This window comes from Myotis daubentonii, chromosome 8 (assembly GCF_963259705.1).
Source record: "Myotis daubentonii chromosome 8, mMyoDau2.1, whole genome shotgun sequence".
Classification (NCBI taxonomy): Eukaryota; Metazoa; Chordata; class Mammalia; order Chiroptera; family Vespertilionidae; genus Myotis; species Myotis daubentonii.
Genome location: NC_081847.1, coordinates 56,421,440 through 56,441,355, shown reverse-complemented (window position 1 = coordinate 56,441,355; position 19,916 = coordinate 56,421,440). Strand labels below are relative to the sequence as shown.

Genomic DNA, 19,916 nt, shown 5'->3' with positions numbered 1-19,916 from the left:
TTTGGAATACTTTTTAAAGCACATTTACTTTAGTTAGAATTAGTTTATATTTTCTAAGCACACTTGTGAGTATTTGGTTTTCTCCAGGGGTGGGTTATCCTCTTGGCGATAATTTTGTTTCTCAAAAAGCAAGAAAGAGGTGGGAACTTTTTAATATTTAAAAAATAATTATTTGAATTTCAGGAGTTTTGCAGAGCTAGTGATAATAAACCATAAAGGCTTGGGGTGGTAATATTTTACATTATGGTGTCTTGCTCTCCCCTTTCCCATAGTCTCTTTTCATGGAATAGTGGATAATGCAGTCATTTAGCAGGGAAAACAGGCATTTGTTAACTCTAGATTTTATCAAATGGGTCTATTACCTAGAGACATGGACTAACATTTACCGAGTTCCAGAAATGTGTCAGGTGCTATGCTAATTGTTTTACATACATTATCTCACTTAATCCTCCTAAAAATGTTATTTGATGCTTTTCATTTTACTGGTGAGAAAACAGGCTATGAGAAATGAACTAGTTCAAGATTTTACAAGTAATAAGTTGATGGTGGAGAGGCAACTCCAGATTTCTCAGTCTTTTTTTTCTTCTTGCCCAGTTTATAACATCAGTCTCTTTGAGCCTTAATTCTTCACCTAAAAATCAAGTTGGAATAGGTCAAGGTACGAACGCAGGTGTTTTGCTTCTAAAATGGAATAATGAGTTTTTACCAATTAACAGGAAAAAAATTAAATCAGATATAATTCTTAATTTTGTTTGACCTCATTTTCTACCCCTGTGTAACAAATGCTAAAAAAATAACAAATATATTAATAAAATAGTCAATTGTATACCTAATTTGACAACTTGTTTCTTTCATTTGGATTGTGTGAGGGCATGCTTGTAATTCTGTTATGCAAGCTTCTAAGAGTAGCTACAAAATTAGATGAGAGAATAATTTCTGTCCATAGAAAAAATATGAAGGAGTTGTAGATTTTGGGTGAGACAACTTCAAAGTCATTTTTAAAAATACTCATAATAAGAGTTGGTTGGGAAAAAAAAGAGTTGTTTGGAACTTGATGGTGTTTTATTCTACAACACTATTGAAATTTACCAAAAAATAGATAATCTTTTCAATGTTTAAAATGTCTCTCTACAAGATGTACTTAAACATTAGAATACGATTTAATAGCATATATTTTGAATCCAGTATGTTGAATGGGGAACATGACCCCTAGATATGTAATTCTTTTTCAGATAAGAGCTAGCTAGAAAAAAATCCCTGGCAGAGTGAACAGCATAAGAGGCCAAGGTTGTAATCAGACCAACCTGGGTTTGAATTTGAGCATGCCATTTACTAATGTGTGCTTCAGGCAGGTTACTTCTCTGAGCCTCAATTTCTTCATCTATAAATTGGGATAGTAATGCCTGCCGTTTAGTATTATTGGGAAGTTTAAATAAAATATGTGAAGCACCAAGCTTGGTAGTAATAAATAGTGGCTAGTGTTATTAATAATAACAATTCTGTTTTCATTAACTTAGTTTTTCTCATGAGTAAGGAATGTGGAATATACCAACTGGTAGGTCACCAAGGCCTCATCCTTATTAGGAATTTAAGGGAAAATAAGATGCATACTCTAGTTGGTTAACCCTCTTTTAAATCTCTGTAAACATTTTGTCACATTAATTTGGGGTTCAAATTGAATGAATCCACAAATCATAAATAGGATTTCTTGGTTGGTTGAATGATAACAATATGCCACAATAAGTAATTATACCTAAGTAGTGGTTAATAACTTATAAATTATTTTTTAATCTTAGGTGAAGTCTTTTAATTAGGGCAAAAATTTAGAGGATTAACTAGGCACTATATTAGTCTAACTAGGGATGTTTTTTATTTTAGAAATTTATAAACCTATTACATAATATTTAAATATCCAAATAGATAAATAATTAATAAATACCTGTGAACCCATCTAGAAGCAAAGCATTACTAATACATTTGAAACACTGTTCTTCCAAATTTCATTCTCTTCCTTCTCCTAGGGCTGTGGTCGGGAAACTGCGGCTTGCGAGCCACATGTGGCTCTTTGGCCCCTTAAGTGTGGCTCTTCCTAAGCTTTAGGGGTACACTAATTAAGTTAATAACTACCTGTATAGTTTAAGTTTAAAAAATTTGGCTCTCAAAAGAAATTTCAATCGTTGTACTGTTGATACTTGGCTCTGTTGACTAATGAGTTTGCCGACCACTGGACCTAGGGTAACCACTATCTAGAAATAATTTATTCCAATGGATTTGTTTACATTTATGCTGTCTTAATTAAATTAATTAATTAATTTTTTGTTAATCCTTACCTGAGTATATTTTTCCATTGATTTTTAGAGAGAGTGGAAGGGAAGGGGAGGCACAGAGAGAGAAACACTGATGTGAGACACATCAATTGGTTGCCTCCTGCATGTGCACCGACCAGGTCCAGGGAATAGCCTGTAACCGAGGTCTGTGCCCTTGACTGGAGTCAATCCCGGAAGCCTTCATTCCGAGGGTCGACGCTCTATCCACTGAGCCAAACAGGCCAGGGCTATGCTATGTTTTTATATATCTGTAAACAGTATGTACTGCTTTATTTGCAACATTTTGTTTTGTATACTTAAAAAATTCAGCATTGCAGTTGAAGGATTCATCCATGTTGAACATTCAATTTTAGGCATGCCATTGTATACCTAATACAGGTTTCCACTCTTTTCGTGAATGGACAATTATATTGTTTACTTTGCTATTATGCAAAGTGATAATTTAGATGTTCTTGTTCCATGTTGAAGTGATTCATATAGTGAACTGCTTGTAATGAGAACTTCCGTACCCTCTTTTCAATCATCTTTTCTGCCTAGAAATTCAACATTTTACTTGCATAGATCAGTGCTTTGTGAAATTGAGCCATTTTCATTTGCTCTTTTAACTTGTGGTTATTGATCTTGACTAGCACGTTTTACTGTTATCATAAAATTTTCCAACAAAGAGACTTAAGCTATGTAAATTCTCTAAATTATTGCATTTAGGCCAGATGCCATTAAAACAGAGCAGATGGTCATTTGAGTACTAGTAGAATGAGTCAAAAGCTATCATCAGGTGGTTCATTTAATGGTGGCAGATGTTTTCATAAAGCTTAGCAAAGGGAAAGAGCATTAACTCTTGATGGTAACATGGTATTCTACAGGAAGGAGAAAAAGCATAATAGGTTTAGTTAGGGAATAAAGTTTTATGAAATGAAATTTTTAAGAAATAATTCTTGCCAGGGCAAAGGAGGTTTAGACTGGGAGGAAATAGTTTTAGATGAGAATAAATTGGATAGATGTAGTAACGGGAAACAAAAAAGCCACCAATGTGAGATATCAGTCAAATTTGGGCCTTGTTTATGTAATGCCCCTTCACCTGTTTTATGTTTTCTTTAAATATCAACTTTTTAAAAAAATTCAGTTAGTTGTATTCTCCTTAACTTTTTAGTGCTCATATTGGTAGTGGAAGGAGGTGTTGCTTTGTTTACTTTTTCCAATTTGCATCACTAGTGTGTTTCACAGCTGTTCAGTAGCTTTGTTGGTGTTTGAACTGTGGGAACTCAGAAAGGATTTGGATGTGCTTTTGTGTGCATTAATGGTTTTCCTGGAGTATTCTTTAAAACCATGAATTGTAGAAGGGCCTTTTTTTTTTTTTTTTTAAATCAGCTATTATTGTGTATTTAAATGGTTTCTTTTAAAGAAAGCCTGCTTAAGATTATGCGCTCATGAATGTTATCATTGTGCTTTGTGGAAAATTAAGGTAGAGATGAAGTATATAATATAAATAGCTAAAAACTGGACTTTTTCTCCTTTTGGTCAGTGAGAGGTTGGGATACATTTTCCCTATGCTTTTTATCAACTAACTCTCGTTTGAAATGCTGCACAGATAGTTTAGAAAAAAACTCTAAGTGCATAGGGATACTGATTGTTTAGTGCATTTTACTTTTTGTAATGGCATAGAAGACCTATTTTACATCTTGTTCAGAAACTTAACCATTGTAGAGACATTTACTATTATGCTATTTGATATTATGTTTTTGTAGAGACATTTACTATTATGCTATTTGATATTATGTTTTTGGTAATAGTGCTTTCCTGTAGTAAGACAGATTAGACTCTAACTTCAGATATGTGGCAATGAGAAGTGTATCTAAATAATGTATATATTTTCTTTTCATACACGTGGAATTGCTCAATTTGTGTAAGGCTTAAAAGAAATAAAAATTTCTAAGTAACAGTTAATACCCTATTACTAAAGTAACTATTTAAAAGTTGGTTTCTATAAATATTTGTTTAGAGTCTCTCATGTTTTTGTTTGTTTTAGCTTTTACTTTAATTATATGCTTATACTACATATTAAATACCCCTACTCACCCAGCTGCTTCCTAGAATTAATACACACTCAGTATAGAAAACTTGGAAAACTACAAAGAGTAATCCCATTAGTACATTTTGGGGATTATCTTTCTAGTTTTTATGTGCACATGAATTATATGTATTATGTGATTTATTTACCAAAATGGTATACTGTATTTCTTTGCAAACTGCTTTATAAAGTAATAATACAGTTTATGATGTCAGTAACATATCTTCTACAACATGGTTTAATAACTAATTTCCTTTATGAATGACTATAGTTTACACGTAAGTAACCCCATTTAAAAAATATATTTTATTGATTTCAGAGAGGAAGGGAGAGGGAGAGAGACACAGAAACATCAATGATGAGAGAGAACCATTGACCGACTGCCTCCTGCATGCCCCACACTGGGGGTTGAGCACGCAACCCAGGCATGTGCCCTGGCTGGGAATCTAACCATGACCTCCTGGTTCATAGGTTGATGCTCAACCACTGAACCATGCCAGTCAGGCAATAACTCCATATTTTTTACATCAGCTATGTTAAATTTTTGTTTCTATCTACTACAAACAATTTACTATCTTTGGATATTATCTTTTGGTGTACTGGGTGACATCCAACCCACTGAACCACACTGGCCAGGGCTGTGTTTTCTTTTCAAAATTATGAAATTAATAATCCTATCTAATAATAGAGAAACATGGTAATTAACTGTAATTTCACTACCCTTCCCATTGGCTAATCAGCAAGATATGCAAATTAACTGCCAACCAAGGTGGCGGCCGGCAGCCAGGTAGCTGAAGTGAACAGGAGGCTTGCTTGCTCCAGTGAAGGAGGAAGCCAAGGTTCCCCGCCTGCCGCTGCTGGGCTCTGAGCTTGCACTCTAAGAAACAATGTTGCAATTATAGAAGCTAAACAAACCCAGATACCTCCTTTCAGCAGCCGAGGTCTCAGAGCTGGAGCCGAGCCTCAGAGCTAAAGCCGGCTCTCAGTACCAGTGACAGCCATAGAAGGTAAATAAATCCCAGAATGAAAAAAAATAATAAAAAAAGGAGGTTGGGAGCTTCAGTCACCTGCCAGCCTGAAAACGGCCCTCAGCCCCTCATCCAGGCTGGCCAGACACCCAAGCGGGACCCCCACCCTGATCCGGGACCCTTCAGGGCAAACCATCCAGCCCCCACCCGTGCACCAGGCCTCTATCCTCTATAGTAAAAGGGTAATATGCAAACTGACCCTAACAGCAGAAGGACTGGGAATGACTGGTCACTATGACACACACTGACCACCAGGGGGCAGATGCTCAATGCAGGAGCTGCCCTCTGGTGGTCAGGGTGCTCTCACATGAGAGGAGCTCTGCTCAGCCACAAGCCAGGCTGATGGCTGCCAGTACAGCGGTGGTGGTGGGAGCCTCTCCTGCCTCCTCAGCAGTGCTAAGGATTTCCGACTGCAGTTTAGGCCTGCTCCCCGCTGGCAAGTGGACATGCCCCGAGGGCTGCCGGGCTGCCAGAGGGATGTCTGATTGCCATCTTAGGCCCAATCCCCCAGGGAGCAGGCCTAAGCCAGCAGGTGGTCATCCCCTGAGGGATCCCAAACTGCGAGAGGGCACAGGCCGGGCTGAGGGACCCCCACTCTCCCCCGAGTGCACAAATTTTTGTGCACCGGGTCTCTAGTTCTATATAATAAAAGCCTAATATGCAAATCGACTGAACTGCGGGACGACTGGTGGAATGACCGGTCACTATGATGTGCCCTGACCACCAGGGGGCAGATGCTCAGTGCAGGAGCTGTCCCCAGCCCGCAGGTGCCAGGCCAGCCAAGGCAAGTGCCAGTGGGCGCCCCCCAATCACCCTGCCGGTTGCCCCACAGAGAGAGGTGACCAGCGGCGGTGGGGGATGGGGCTGGCACTGCCCCCCAATTGCCCCTCCGGTCACCTCCAAGGTGAGTGTCAGCAGGGGCCCCCCGATCACCCTGCTGATCACCCCACAGATCGGGCTTGATCACCAGCCCTGCCTAAAGGACTCTACCCATGCATGAATTTTATGCACTGGGCCTCTAGTATGCTTATTGTAAAACTAAACAATTCAAAAGTATATAGAACTAAATAGGAAAGTGCCCTCTCCTTCCCCATCTGTGCACCCTTAATCACTGTCAGCAATTTTGTAGTGGGCTTACAGATTTTTCTCTATTTATACACTTAGGTATATGTGTGTTCACATGGGCATGCATGTGACTTCTAGGTTTTGTGCCATGCTTAGAAAAACTTTACTCAAAATTGTAAAATATGCTGTTCAACTTTTTTCTAGTACTTTATGGTTTTATTTTTTCATATTTAATACTTTTAAAAATGTTTTTATTGATTTTAGAGAGAGAGAAAGGGAGAGGATGAGAGAGAGAGAGAGAGAGAGAGAGAGAGAGAAAGGGAGAAAGAAACATCAGTGTGAAAGAGAAACATTGATGGTTGCCTCCCACCAGAGATTTAACCCGCAACCTGCGTGAGCCCTGGTTGGGAATCGAACCCATGACCTTTCAGTGCACAGGATGATTGATGTTCAACCAACTGTTACACACTGGCCAGAGCTCATATTTAATTCTTTAATTTATCTTTATTTTTGGTATGTTGTATTTAAGGAACTATAATTTAACAAAGATTATAACTTATTTTTAACTTTGTTTCAGTTATGATGGTTACATAGCAAATTACTTCAAAATTTAGTTGTATGAAACAATTTATATGATCATGGCTTCCATGGCCTAGGGATTTAGATGTGGCTTTAAGGGGAATGGCTTGTTTCTGCTCCACAATGTCTAGGACCTCAGCTGGAAGTGTCAAATATTGGAGGGGCTGGCAGAGTCAGGCTTCTTAGGTATAGGGCATCCCTATACCTCTTGGTGGCCACTCCTTGTGGTCTCTCCTCTATGGCAGCTTCATAATAGCCAGACTTAGTATGACAGAGTTCCCAAGGCATGAGGTAAGGAGAAATACAGACTGGACAAATAGCACTTGTGTTGTCTTTTATGACCTAGCCTCCAAAGTCATATAGTGTCACTCCCACCACCTTTTATTGACCAAGGCAGTTGCAAATGTCTACCCAGGTCCAGTGTCTGTGGGGGGAAATAGACCGGTTTCTTGATGGCCCTGTGTTATTGTCATGTCAGAAGAGAACTTGGAATGGATGTAGATTGGTGTGGCCCTCTTTGGATTTTAGAATTTAACTTAAAAATACCTTTGTGTGAGCTAGAATAATTTTTTAATTTTATAAACTTTTGCTATTTGTGTTGGGAGATAATAATTACAGGAGTAATTACAGATTTTTAAAAAATTAATATAAGGAATTGATTACATACTGATTTAATGCAAAATATAGCAAATTCTTAGTAACCCAGGGATGATTAGGCAGGTTATGGATTGTTTGGTACTTTTTAAAATCTTTATGTGATTAAAAAAACCAAAATAAATAATTTTCACTGTATTCAATTTATATACCCAATAAGGAAGAATAGATGAAAGTTGCATTCAGCCTTTTGATTTATATTCTAAAAGACTGAAGTGAATGCTGGTAGCTTTGAGTTGTGTAGCTATAAATCTGGGATTTTTAATTTTAATGTGCATTCTGTTTAAACTAGAATATAATTTCTTTTGGGCCTATTGCTGATGATTTTCATGACAGAATTTTCATTCTAGCCATAGGATAGAATCCATCATTATCACTGATGAGAAGTGGTGGATGATCTGCTGGTATGTAGGACTATCTTGCATGGCAGTTATGTCCAGTGTTGCTACTCTGGAGTGAAAACAGTGAAAGGAATGGAGAAGACAGGTATAGCCCCAGGGAAGCCATAATCCTTGGGGAAAAACCTGATCGGATGATATAGTAAGAGAATGGCTATGGAGAAGGTAGCTAATTTGCTAAAATGAGGATAATCCACACATGAATAATTGAATATTCTCTATATGCAGTCTCTGGGAAATTGAGAAATTAAGTTCTTGATTTCTGTGTAAGTATTGTTGAATTTTCCTAGGATATATGATGGTTTTGATCACTAAATTATTTAAATGGATGATAGTACATTTAATAAATCTATATTAAGATGAAATTAAGTACAGTGGGGCCTTGACTTACGAGTGTCCCGACTAACGAGTTTTTTGAGATACCAGCTGTCTCTCCTCTGATGTTTTGCATTGAATTGATAGAGTAATTTGAGTTAACGAGCTCCTTAACGAGCTCGGAACGAATTAAACTCGTTAGTCAAGGCCCCACTGTACTGTATAATTCTTTTTTTTTTTTTTTTTGCTTTATTTATTTATTTATTTATTTTTTTTATTGCTTAAAGTATTACAAAGGGTATTACATATGTATCCATTTTATCCCCCCGCCCTAGACAGTCCCCTAGCCTCCCCTATCCCCCAGTGTCTTATGTCCATTGGTTATGCTTATATGCATGCATACAAGTCCTTTAGTTGATCTCTTACCCCCCTACCTCCTGCCCCCCAACCCTCCCCGGCCTTCCCGCTGCAGTTTGACAATCTGTTTGAGGCAGCTCTGCCTCTGTATCTATTATTGTTCAAAAGTTTATAATGGTCTCTATTGTCCATGAATGAGTGAGATCATGTGGTATTTTTCCTTTATTGACTGGCTTATTTCACTTAGCATAATGCTCTCCAGTTCCATCCATGACGTTGCAAATGGTAAGAGTTCCTTCCTTTTTACAGCAGCATAGTATTCCATCGTGTAGATGTACCACAGTTTTCTAATCCATTCATCTACTGATGGGCACTTAGGCTGTTTCCAGATCTTAGCTATGGTGAATTGTGCTGCTATGAACATAGGGGTGCATATATCCTTTCTGATTGGTGTTTCTGGTTTCTTGGGATATATTCCTAGAAGTGGGATCACAGGGTCAAATGGGAGTTCCATTTTCAGTTTTTTAAGGAAACTCCATACTGTCTTCCATAGTGGCTGCACCAGTCTGCATTCCCACCAGCAGTGCACAAGTGTTCCTTTTTCTCCACATCCTCTCCAGCACTTGTCATTTGTTGATTTGTTGATGATAGCCAGTCTGACAGGTGTGAGATGGTACCTCATTGCTGTTTTGATTTGCATCTCTCGGATGATTAGTGACTTTGAGCATGTTTTCATATGTCTCTTGGCTTTCTGAATGTCCTCTTTTGAAAGGTGTCTATTTAGGTCCTTTGCCCATTTTTTGATTGGATTGTTTATCTTCCTTTTGTTAAGTTGAATGAGTTCCCTATAAATTTTGGAGATTAGGCCCTTATCAGATATGTCATTGGCAAATATGTTTTCCCGCACAGTGGGTTTTCTCGTTGTTTTGTTGATGGTTTCTTTTGCTGTGCAGAAGCTTTTTATTTTGATGTAGTCCCATTTGTTCATTTTTTCTTTAGTTTCAAGTGCCCTAGGAGCTGTATCAGTGAAGAAATTGCTTCGGCATATGTCTGAGATTTTCTTGCCTTTGGATTCTTCTAGAATTTTTATGGTATCCTGTCGAACATTTAAGTCCTTTATCAATTCTTTTTTTTTTTTTTTTAATATATTTTATTTATTTTTTACAGAGAGGAGGGGAGAGGGATAGAGAGTTAGAAACATCGATGGAGAGAACCATCAATTCAGCTGCCTCCTGCACACCCCCCACTGGGTATGTGCCCGCAATCAAGGTACATGCCCTTGACCGGAATCAAACCTGGGACCCCTGAGTCCACAGGCCGACGCTCTATCCACTGAGCCAAACCGGTTAGGGCTGTATAATTCTTTATAAATTAAGTTCAGTATAGTTTTTTTTTTAATATATATTTTATTGATTTTTTACAGAGAGGAAGGGAGAGAGATAGAGAGTTAGAAACATCGATGAGAGAGAAACATCCATTAGCCGCCTCCTGCACACCCCCTACTGGGGATGTGCCCGCAAACCAGGTACATGCCCTTGACCGGAATCGAACCTGGGACCTTTCAGTCCGCAGGCCGACGCTCTATCCACTGAGCCAAACTGGTTTCGGCCAGTATAGTTCTTTATGTTTTGCTTTAAAGCCTTTCAAAATGTATTTACCTGAATTATATCACTTTAGCTTCACAATGTCCCTTTCTATGTTGTCATAGTCTGCTTGAGCTGCCATAACAAACTATCATTGACTGGGTGGTTTAAACAACAGGAATTTATTTTTCATAGTTGGAAGTTCAAGATCAAGGTGTTGGCAAGATCAAGGTGTTGGTTCCCTGGTGACAACTCTCTTCCTCGCTTGCAGATAGCTGCCTTCTTAGTGTGGTGTCCTGTGGCAGATAGAGAGAGACCCCTGTTCTCTTTCTCTTCTTATGAGGGCACTAATCCCATCGTAGGGGCTTACCCTCATTACCTCATTTACCTTCCAAAGGCCTCACCTCCAAACATCCACTGAGGGGTAGGACTTCAACATATGAATTTTTGGGGAACACATTCAGTCCATTGCATATGAAAGGAAGTATTTTCTTAATTTATAGATGAGAATATTGATCCCAGAGTAGTTTAAACTAATATTGAACATTACCTAGCTAGTACATTATAGAACTAGTCTTAAGTCACATACCCTTGTTTTACCACTTAATGCAACAGTTTAAATATTCAGGTTAGAAATAATTTTATGTTGTTATTTCCCAGCATGACTAAAATTTATCTTTAAGTCTCTGACTGTATTTCATATTTCTGTCAAACAAATAAAGCTTCTCCTGGTTCATTGAGCATATTTTGTGTTTTTCTGAAATTTCTTCTTTTTTCCTTTGAAAGTCTACTCATCCACCATTTCTATGACACTCTTCTGATTTTTTTTTAGTTTTTTAGGTGCATTTCTATCAGTGGAGCTTGCATTTTTTAAAATTAGCATGTGCTTATTTCGTTCTTCCCCTTTCTGTTTTAAAGGGAACTGTTTTTAAATATCTCTGACATTTCTATTTTCTCTTGAATGATTTCATTTGTACTTTTTTGTTTGTTACCTTCTACATCTCTTGTTTTGTAACCCATAACACCAAGTCTTAAATCTCTCTTGACTATTTCTTTCCACTTGCTGTATTATCACCCTGACTTAAACTATCATTATCTTGCCTAAACTACTGTATAAACTTCTTATGACTTGACTGCCTTTCTCTAGCCAGTTTTAGTTTCTTCCTTTCTGTTCTTCATAGTACAGCAATGCCGGGAGCCGGTCCATCCTTGCTGTTTCAAGGGACCTGGCATATATGGCATACGGTTCTTAATATGTTTGCTCACCTTCTTGGCGCTGTGTTTTAACCAAAGTCACCTCTCCGAGAAAGGTTGAATCCCCAGGTAGGGATTTTCCCCTGAAGTTAGGGAGGGAATAAAACCCCTCAACTAAGTGCCAGGTGGGTAATTAATCCCTTTAACTACGAACAATCATGCTTAAACTACATAATCTTTTCTCCCTGGAATGGAGATAAGAAACGCCCTAACCTTTGTAATAGAGATTGATAGGATTGAATCAACTGGTATAAATACAATTGTAACAAGACAGAAACACTCAGAACTTAGAACAGAATCACAGAACTTAGAACACAGAACTTAGAACCAAGAGAGACAGAATTCAGAAGACAGAACCTACACGGAGCTGGGGGACAGAAGAACTTCGCTGGAGAGAACATGGCAATAGATCCTGGACTGAACCTGACTATAGAACATGGCAAGGGAACCTGACTAGAACCTGGTGCCTGAGCCTGGCTGGAGAGCCTGGATGGAGCCTGGCTGGAGAGCCTAGCGAGGGAACATGGCCACAGAACTTCCCTGGAGATCCAAAGCAGAACCTCTCTGGAGATGGAGACCAGAACTTGGCTGGAGATCCTGGCTAGGCTGCTGATCAACTGAATGCTGTCTCCGTGTCATTCCTTCTTCGCCGACTCCGTCCACACCTTTGGGGACCCCTGGACCCGCTGGGGTTGGACCCTGGCACAGCAAAAGTGATATTTGAAAGCAATAGAGGGCTTGGCTACAGTGGCAGTAAGGAAATAATTACTGAGTGAATCAGTAGGTACGGATGTCCTCCATCTTCTCTGTTCCTACAATCAAGTGTTTGTACAGAAGGAGACTGCAGAAGGATTGCTCACTAGACATTTGGTTTATGTCATGCTTTCTGAACTTCACTAGGTATCCCAATTTCCTTCTAGTGTTCATTCCTCCCTGATCCTCATTTTATTCTTAACTACCTCCACAGATTTATCCTTATGTTTGACTCTTTATTTAGAATCTGGTTACCTTAATCATAGGGACTTTAAATCTATATATAGAAAATTAATTATATAGAGTTTTGTTTTCTTATCAGGAAATAGCAATAGTACAATGTTTTTGTAGAGTTTAGTGCTTTTGTACTCAAGTTCTTGCATATATAGCACATTCTTATTAGATTCCTAGAATATCTTTTACCTTTAAAGAACGTATTGCTTCCTCCAAAGGGAACTAAAATAACTTCTTTCTTTTATTTAATTATGGAAAATTTCTAAACTTAGAAAAACATAAAAATATAATGAACCTCCATGTTACATGTTGCCCAACTTCAACTTGAGCAATCCCCTCTGCCCCCTCCCAATTATTTTGAAAAATAATATTTTTTTATATATAAATATTTCAGTTGAAATAACTTTTTCAAGGGCCCCAAATAGCTGATAGAGAACCAGAATTGGAATCCAGGTGTGTGTCACTGTTACACAGACAGCACAGCCCTTGCTTATCTATATACTAGAGGCCCGATGCACAAAATTCGTGCTAGGGGCTTGGCCCCACCGTGGTGGCGGCTGCCTCTGCCTTGGCCCCTGCCCGCCGCCTCTGCCTTGGCCCCCACTGCTGCGGCTTCATCCAGAAGGTCATCCGGAAGGACATCCGGAAAGACGTCTGGTCTAATTAGCATATTATGCTTTTATTATTATAGATATTTCCATCCGTGTCATTGACCCATTTACCATTAAACCCCTGGATGCTGCCACCATCATCTCCAATGCAAAAGCTACAGGCGGTCGGGTTATCACAGTGGAAGATCACTACCCGGAAGGTGGCATTGGAGAAGCAGTATGTGCCGCTGTGTCTGGGGAGCCTGACATCCTTGTTCATCAGCTGGCAGTGTCAGGAGTCCCTTGCTGGGGTCCAACCCCAGCAGGTCCAGGGGTCCCCAAAGGTGTGGACGGAGTCGGCGAAGATGGAAGGACACGGAGACAGTGTTCAGTTGATCAGCAGCCTAGCCAGGATCTCCAGCCAGGTTCTCTCCAGGTTCTCCAGCCAGGTTCAGTCACCAGGTTCTAGTCAGGTTCTCTTGCCAATTTCTGTAGTCAGGTTCAGTCCAAGATCTTTTGCCATGTTCTCTCCAGCGAAGTTCTTCTGTCTGTAGGTTCTGTGTAGGTTCTGTCTGTAGGTTCTCTTTTCTAAGTTCTGTCTCTCTCTGTCTTGTTACATCTGTATTTATATCAGTTGATTCAATCCTATCAATCTCTATTACAAAGGTTAGGGCGTTTCTTATCTCCATTCCAGGGAGTAAAGATTATGGAGCTTAAGCATGATTGTTTGTAGTTAAAGTGATTAATTACCCGCCTGGCAGTTAGTTAAGGGGTTTTATTCCCTCCCTAACTTCAGGGGAAAATCCCTACCTGGGGAAACAACCTTTCTCAGAGACCTTGGTTAAAACACATAGTGCCAAGAAGGTGAGCAAACATATTAAGAACAGTATGCCATATATGCCAGGACCCTTGAAACAGAAAGCATGGACGGGCTCCCGGCAGTCCCTGAAGTGGGAAACCTTGCGAATTGCTGGATATGTTTGGAATCAGTGCCAGACACATCATAGTAGCTGTGAAACACACTTTAATGAATTAATATAGCTGTGTTCTTTAAAAGTCAGTCTGTTGAGTTTGGTCTTAAAACAGTTAATCTTTATATTGCATTAATGCTAGATGTTATCAAACTATTGTTTATATTATTGCACATTTTTAAAACATTTAACACCTTTCTTTATTCCCAATTAGAAATTCAAGTTAACTACCTTTCGGTTAAACTGTGACTGTATACACAAATGCTACTCTCATTTTTGAATAATTGAAGTAGGTTATAACTTCATAAGTAACAGAATAGCAAACAAAACAGCTACGCCTAATACAAAATTTTCTGAGAAGGTTATAAATAAATGTTGGGAATCAAAATAGAGTTAATAGTTTCTTAAATATTTCTAATTTCCTTGTAAGAAAATGTGAATTTAATTTTAGACTTAAGTAGCCCAGGTTTTGAAGCAAATTTGAGCTTTCATGTAATGCAATTATACCTGCAGCTTTCCAGACATTGTTTGACTGCAGTTAGTTGCCTTGGGATTTCCTCAGAAGCTTGATTTCATCTCTCCTCCATAGTTTAGAGGCCATAGAGCAGCAGTGAAGGTTCTTATAATCACACTGCTTTCTTAAAGAGATGAAAGCATAACTAGTTCTAGTCTGCATACTACACAGTTAGGTGAGGTTTCAAAAATGTTTCATTTTTTTTTCAGTGACCAAACCAGATTACTAACTAGCTTATATTCATTTACTAAGATTATTAAAGTTAATGTAATAAAGAATCTTAAAACTTCAACTTTAAAAAAAAAGTCGCCTAAGCAACTGTTCAACCGGTAGCTATGGCATGCACTGACCACCAGGGGCAGACGCTCAATGCACAGGCATGGAAACATGGAACAGACTGATGAATCTCAGAGGGAAGGGAGAAAGGGGAAGGGCGGGAAGAGATTAACCAAAGATCTTTTTTTTTTTTTTAAATATATTTTATTGATTTTTTACAGAGAGGAAGGGAAAGAGATAGAGAGTTAGAAACATCGATGAGAGAGAAACATCGATCAGCTGCCTCCTGCACATCTCCTACTGGGGATATGCCTGCAACCCAGGTACATGCCCTTGACTGGAATCGAACCCGGGACCCTTCAGTCCGCAGGCCGACGCTCTATCCACTGAGCCAAACCGGTTCCAGCATAACCAAAGATCTTATATGCATAGTAGAGGTCTGGTGCATGGATTCATGCACCGGTGGGGTTCCTCGGCCTGGCCTGTAGGGATCGGGCCGAAACTGGCAGTCCGACCGACATCCCCCGAGGGGTCCCAGATTGCGAGAAGGCGCAGGCCAGGCCAAGGGACCTCACCAGTGCACTGGGCCTCTAGTAAGAATAATAGAACATTATCCCCAATTCTATTACTCTAAAATGTCAGTTATTTTCATTACTTTTTAGTGGTACCTTTTATTCTATTGTCTATCTCATCCATGCATGTGAACATTTTTAGTGAACATTTTCTATTACTCCTTATTCCTTAAGGAAAAAACCACAACAAACTCAACTAGAGTATATTGTTATCCTTTAAACTGGGAAACTTGCTTGCTAATCATTTTCTGAAGTTTATTGTTTGTGGGGAAAAAGTCAATACCTAGATAAAAATTCTTAAGTAAGTTGATAGTTTATTTCTATGATATCTTGAGGATAAAATTGTCTTTTCTTTTGGAGTAATTATTTACCTAGAGGATATGTTTAAATTTCTCAAAAGATTTCTGAGTGTTGAAGTCTGAAACATTTCCTTGGGGATAACAGATTCTTCTTTCTTTGTCTGGACTGAATCTAAGTTTCAGTTTGTGAATGATATCAAGAAAAGTGCTACTGAGAAATGTTTTTACTAATGGAAAAAAGAAGGGATAGAAGCTATTTAGCCTATTATTTGTGCTGATTAAAATATTTGTAATATGTTATCTTGAAACTATATATGGTACATTTGAAATATTGTTTCCTACTTTATTGAAATACTTGGTAAAATGATGTGTTCTTATTTTTCCTCTTAAGAAGTAATATTCAAGTAAATAATACCTGTAATTAATGTAAGGATGTATACTTGTTTTAATAGGCATTAAGCATGATGGGACCATGTGTGATACCTGCCGCCAGCAACCAATCATTGGCATTCGATGGAAGTGTGCAGAGTGTACAAATTATGATTTGTGCACAGTTTGTTATCATGGAGATAAGCATCACTTAAGGCATCGCTTCTATAGAATTACTACACCTGGAAGTGAGCGGTATGGGAAATAGTTTTTTCTTCAGTTGCAATTTTTTGTTTGTATTAAAATTTTATACTACTCAGCCTTAAAAATAGGATTAGGAAAGCTTCTAAGAGCTAGTTTAGTCAGGAGGTAGCAGATAGCAGGCTAGAAGTGTACCAGGCTTGCCTCTGTGAAGACGAAGCTCTAAGTATTTTTCCAAGATAATCTAGGCTATTCTTTCTCTCAATTAGAGACCTGGCACTACTCAGTATTTGGAAATGCAAGGGTAGCCCGAGAGAGACCGATTATTTTCTTCTTTACTTTTTTATTAACAAGCTGAAGTGTTTTATTATTATTATTTTGTTGATTGATTTTTAGAGAACATTGATTTGTTGTTCCTATTATGCATTCATTGGTTGATTCTTTTTTTTTAAATCTTTTTTTAAAAATATATTTTATTGATTTTTCACAGAGAGGAAGGGAAAGGGATAGAGAGTCAGAAACATCGATGAGAGAGAAACATCGATCAGCCGCCTCCCGCACGCCTCCCACTGGGGATGTGCCCGCAACCAAGGTACATGCCCCCGACCGGCACCGAACCTGGGACCCCCCAGTCCGCAGGCTGACGCTCCATCCACTGAGCCAAACCAGTTAGGGCTGGTTGATTCTTATATGTGCCCTAACAGGAGATTGAACCCCCAACCTTGGACGTTACGCTAACCAACTGAGCTACCCGTCTAGGGCTGATTATTTTCTTCTTGCTATACCTTCTATTCTGTTAATTGCTACCTCTAGGGCTCATTGATTCAATCAAGAGGCATTTATTAAGACTTTGAGGCAGCTACTATGCTTGTGTAAATTTGAAGGTAAAGTACAGTATTCTTAAAGAGTTTTCATGTTAAGGGATTATTGGATCAACAGTGATTGTCATGTGATGTTTTATACTCTATGTAGGGATATGTACTGTCTTAGGAGTAAGAGAGAGGAGTGTTAATTGTGAATGGGCATAGAGTTTCAGGTAATTTAGTCTTATATAGATATGGATAATGCATAGGAGCACGAATCTAGCCAGTCATAGGGAAGCAGCAGAAATAATAGAAAAATAGATTTTGGTGACCTGGTTTCTCAGTTCAAATCATGGTCCTGCCATTTATTAACTAAGTAATTTGGAACAAGTTATTTATTTTTGTCTTTTGTTTACAATTTTTAAAAATTAGAGTATAATAAAGATATTCTAAAAATGAATAGAATAATGAGATGAAAGCAGAAAAGCAAAAGGAAAAACCCCCCAAATCTTTTTGGTTTTATGAATGAGAAGGATGCAGAATATGGGTATGGGTAGATGCTCGGAAAACCCAGCTGGTCCAGATAATTGAGTTTAGAATCTTTTTCAAGTTCCACAGTCTTCTGTAGTTATGCAGAACTTTGGAGGGAGTTTAATGCAGGTCAAATCTAGGCCACAGATGTATTTTACTTGACATATACCATGTTCCAAAATTTTGAACAATTGTTAACCTTTTGAAATTGGGTGATTTCACACAAAAATCTAAGTTTATGAATTCTTAAAACATGCACACATTCACACACACTCTCACACTTATGTGCACACTCCCCCAGAAAACTTAGCACCGAGCCTACGTTTGTTCGTGGCAAGAGTTTGCTGAAGCACAGGAAGCACCTGTACCGTGTAGACAAATCTGTGCTTGAGTTCACTAAAGTCCCTACCACTCCCTGTTGTCTTCCTAAATAAGCCTGAGGTCAAGTGCCACTTGCCATTTTTCATTTCTGTGGCGCTGTTTTTCTTAGGAACTCGTTTATATCATTTGCCTAACAGTTGTATTTGATTTGAGTTTGCTATCTCTAAAGCAGTGAAGAGGATAGTGATACTTTGAAGTGGTTAGACTGGGTTCATATGTGGATTTCATTACTATTTAAAAAAACCTTTTATGTTTTCAAAATAGTCTTTTATATACTGTTGTTAAAAAATAATGTTACCTATTTTTAAACAAGTTTGAAATCATTTTATTTTCAGGGTTCTATTAGAATCTCGCAGAAAATCTAAGAAGATTACAGCCAGAGGGATCTTTGCAGGTGCCAGAGTGGTACGAGGAGTAGACTGGCAATGGGAAGATCAGGATGGAGGAAATGGACGTAGGGGGAAGGTAAAACTTTTTTCTTATTTCATCATGTTATTCTAGAATATAGTATGTCAGGAGATTTTTATTTATTACTATAATTGAATTTTGTGGCCCATTTTTTCTATGCCAGGAGCAATTTTTTAAATCTTTTTTTTTTTTTTTTAATGTGCCTCAGGCATGAAACAGCTCTGGCCACCGACACAGGCATCAAGCTAGGATGAACTAAGGACTGTACATCTGCTTGCCCCTGACTGATATAAGAATTTTTTAAACCTTAATTTCTCTTTTTTCTTGAAAGAAAAAAGGTTGTTCCTGCTCCATTGTAAATATTGGTATGTCTTGAGAAAGTTGTTGGGTAGATTTTACCTTTCTACTTTTAGGCTTCAATATTGCCACTTTTTGCCCAGAATGCCTTTCTAAACAATCTGTTTGGGTCAGTCCTCCCTGAGCTTTACCTAATACTCTTAACTTTCTTGCTATTACAATTCACTTGTTTAGTATATTCTAGTCTTTCAAAGACCTGAGTCTAGGGCAGTGATGGCGAACCTTTTGAGCTCGGCGTGTCAGCATTTTGAAAAACCCTAACTTAACTCTGGTGCCGTGTCACATATAGAAATTTTTTGATATTTGCAACCATAGTAAAACAAAGACTTATATTTTTTATATTTATTTTATATATTTAAATGCCATTTAACAAAGAAAAATCAACCATAAAAATGAGTTCATGTGTCACCTCTGACACGCGTGTCATAGGTTCGCCATCACTGGTCTAGGGGATAATAAGCAGCTACTTTGTTACCTAGTCCACTTAACTCTTGTTACTCTTCTCAGGTAGTGTGTAGAGCTATTTAGGTCAATTTTAGCAGTTATTCTGAAGGGAATTGTGTAGAGCCTGTTTCACTGGGGTGGGATAGCCAGAGATACTAGGCTAAATGGGTTGTTGGATTTATTTATTTCGGATTTTATGTTGCTTTTGCTAATCATTCATTGATTCAGTCAAAAAATTTGTGTTGAATTATGTATACTCTGTGTTATCCTAAGTGCTAGATGCACTGAAATAAATAACATTTCACATTTGAGACTTTTTATCATTGAGGAATGATTATTTTTTTTTTACTTTAAGTAATGTTTTTATTTTTCAGTTACAGTAGACATACATTATATTAGTTTCAAGTGTATATGCCAGTAATTAGACATGATATAACTTACTAAGTGATTACCACAATTAATCTAGTACCCGTCTAACACCATACATAGTTATTACAATATTATTGACTGTATTCCCTATGTTGTACTTTACATCCCCATGACTATTCTGTAACTGCCAATTTGTACTTCTTAATCCCTTCACCT

At 38.3% G+C, this 19,916-nt stretch overlaps 1 protein-coding gene across 1 annotated transcript in view; it reads left to right on the top strand.

The window, feature by feature from the left end:
• Positions 1 to 19,916, top strand: part of MIB1 (MIB E3 ubiquitin protein ligase 1) — a 132,765-nt gene that overhangs the window by 11,120 nt on the left and 101,729 nt on the right. The window contains exons 2-3 of the mRNA XM_059706485.1: positions 16,290 to 16,461; positions 18,458 to 18,587. Coding sequence (XP_059562468.1) covers positions 16,290 to 16,461; positions 18,458 to 18,587 — 302 coding nt within the window. The remainder of the gene's footprint in view (positions 1 to 16,289; positions 16,462 to 18,457; positions 18,588 to 19,916) is intronic.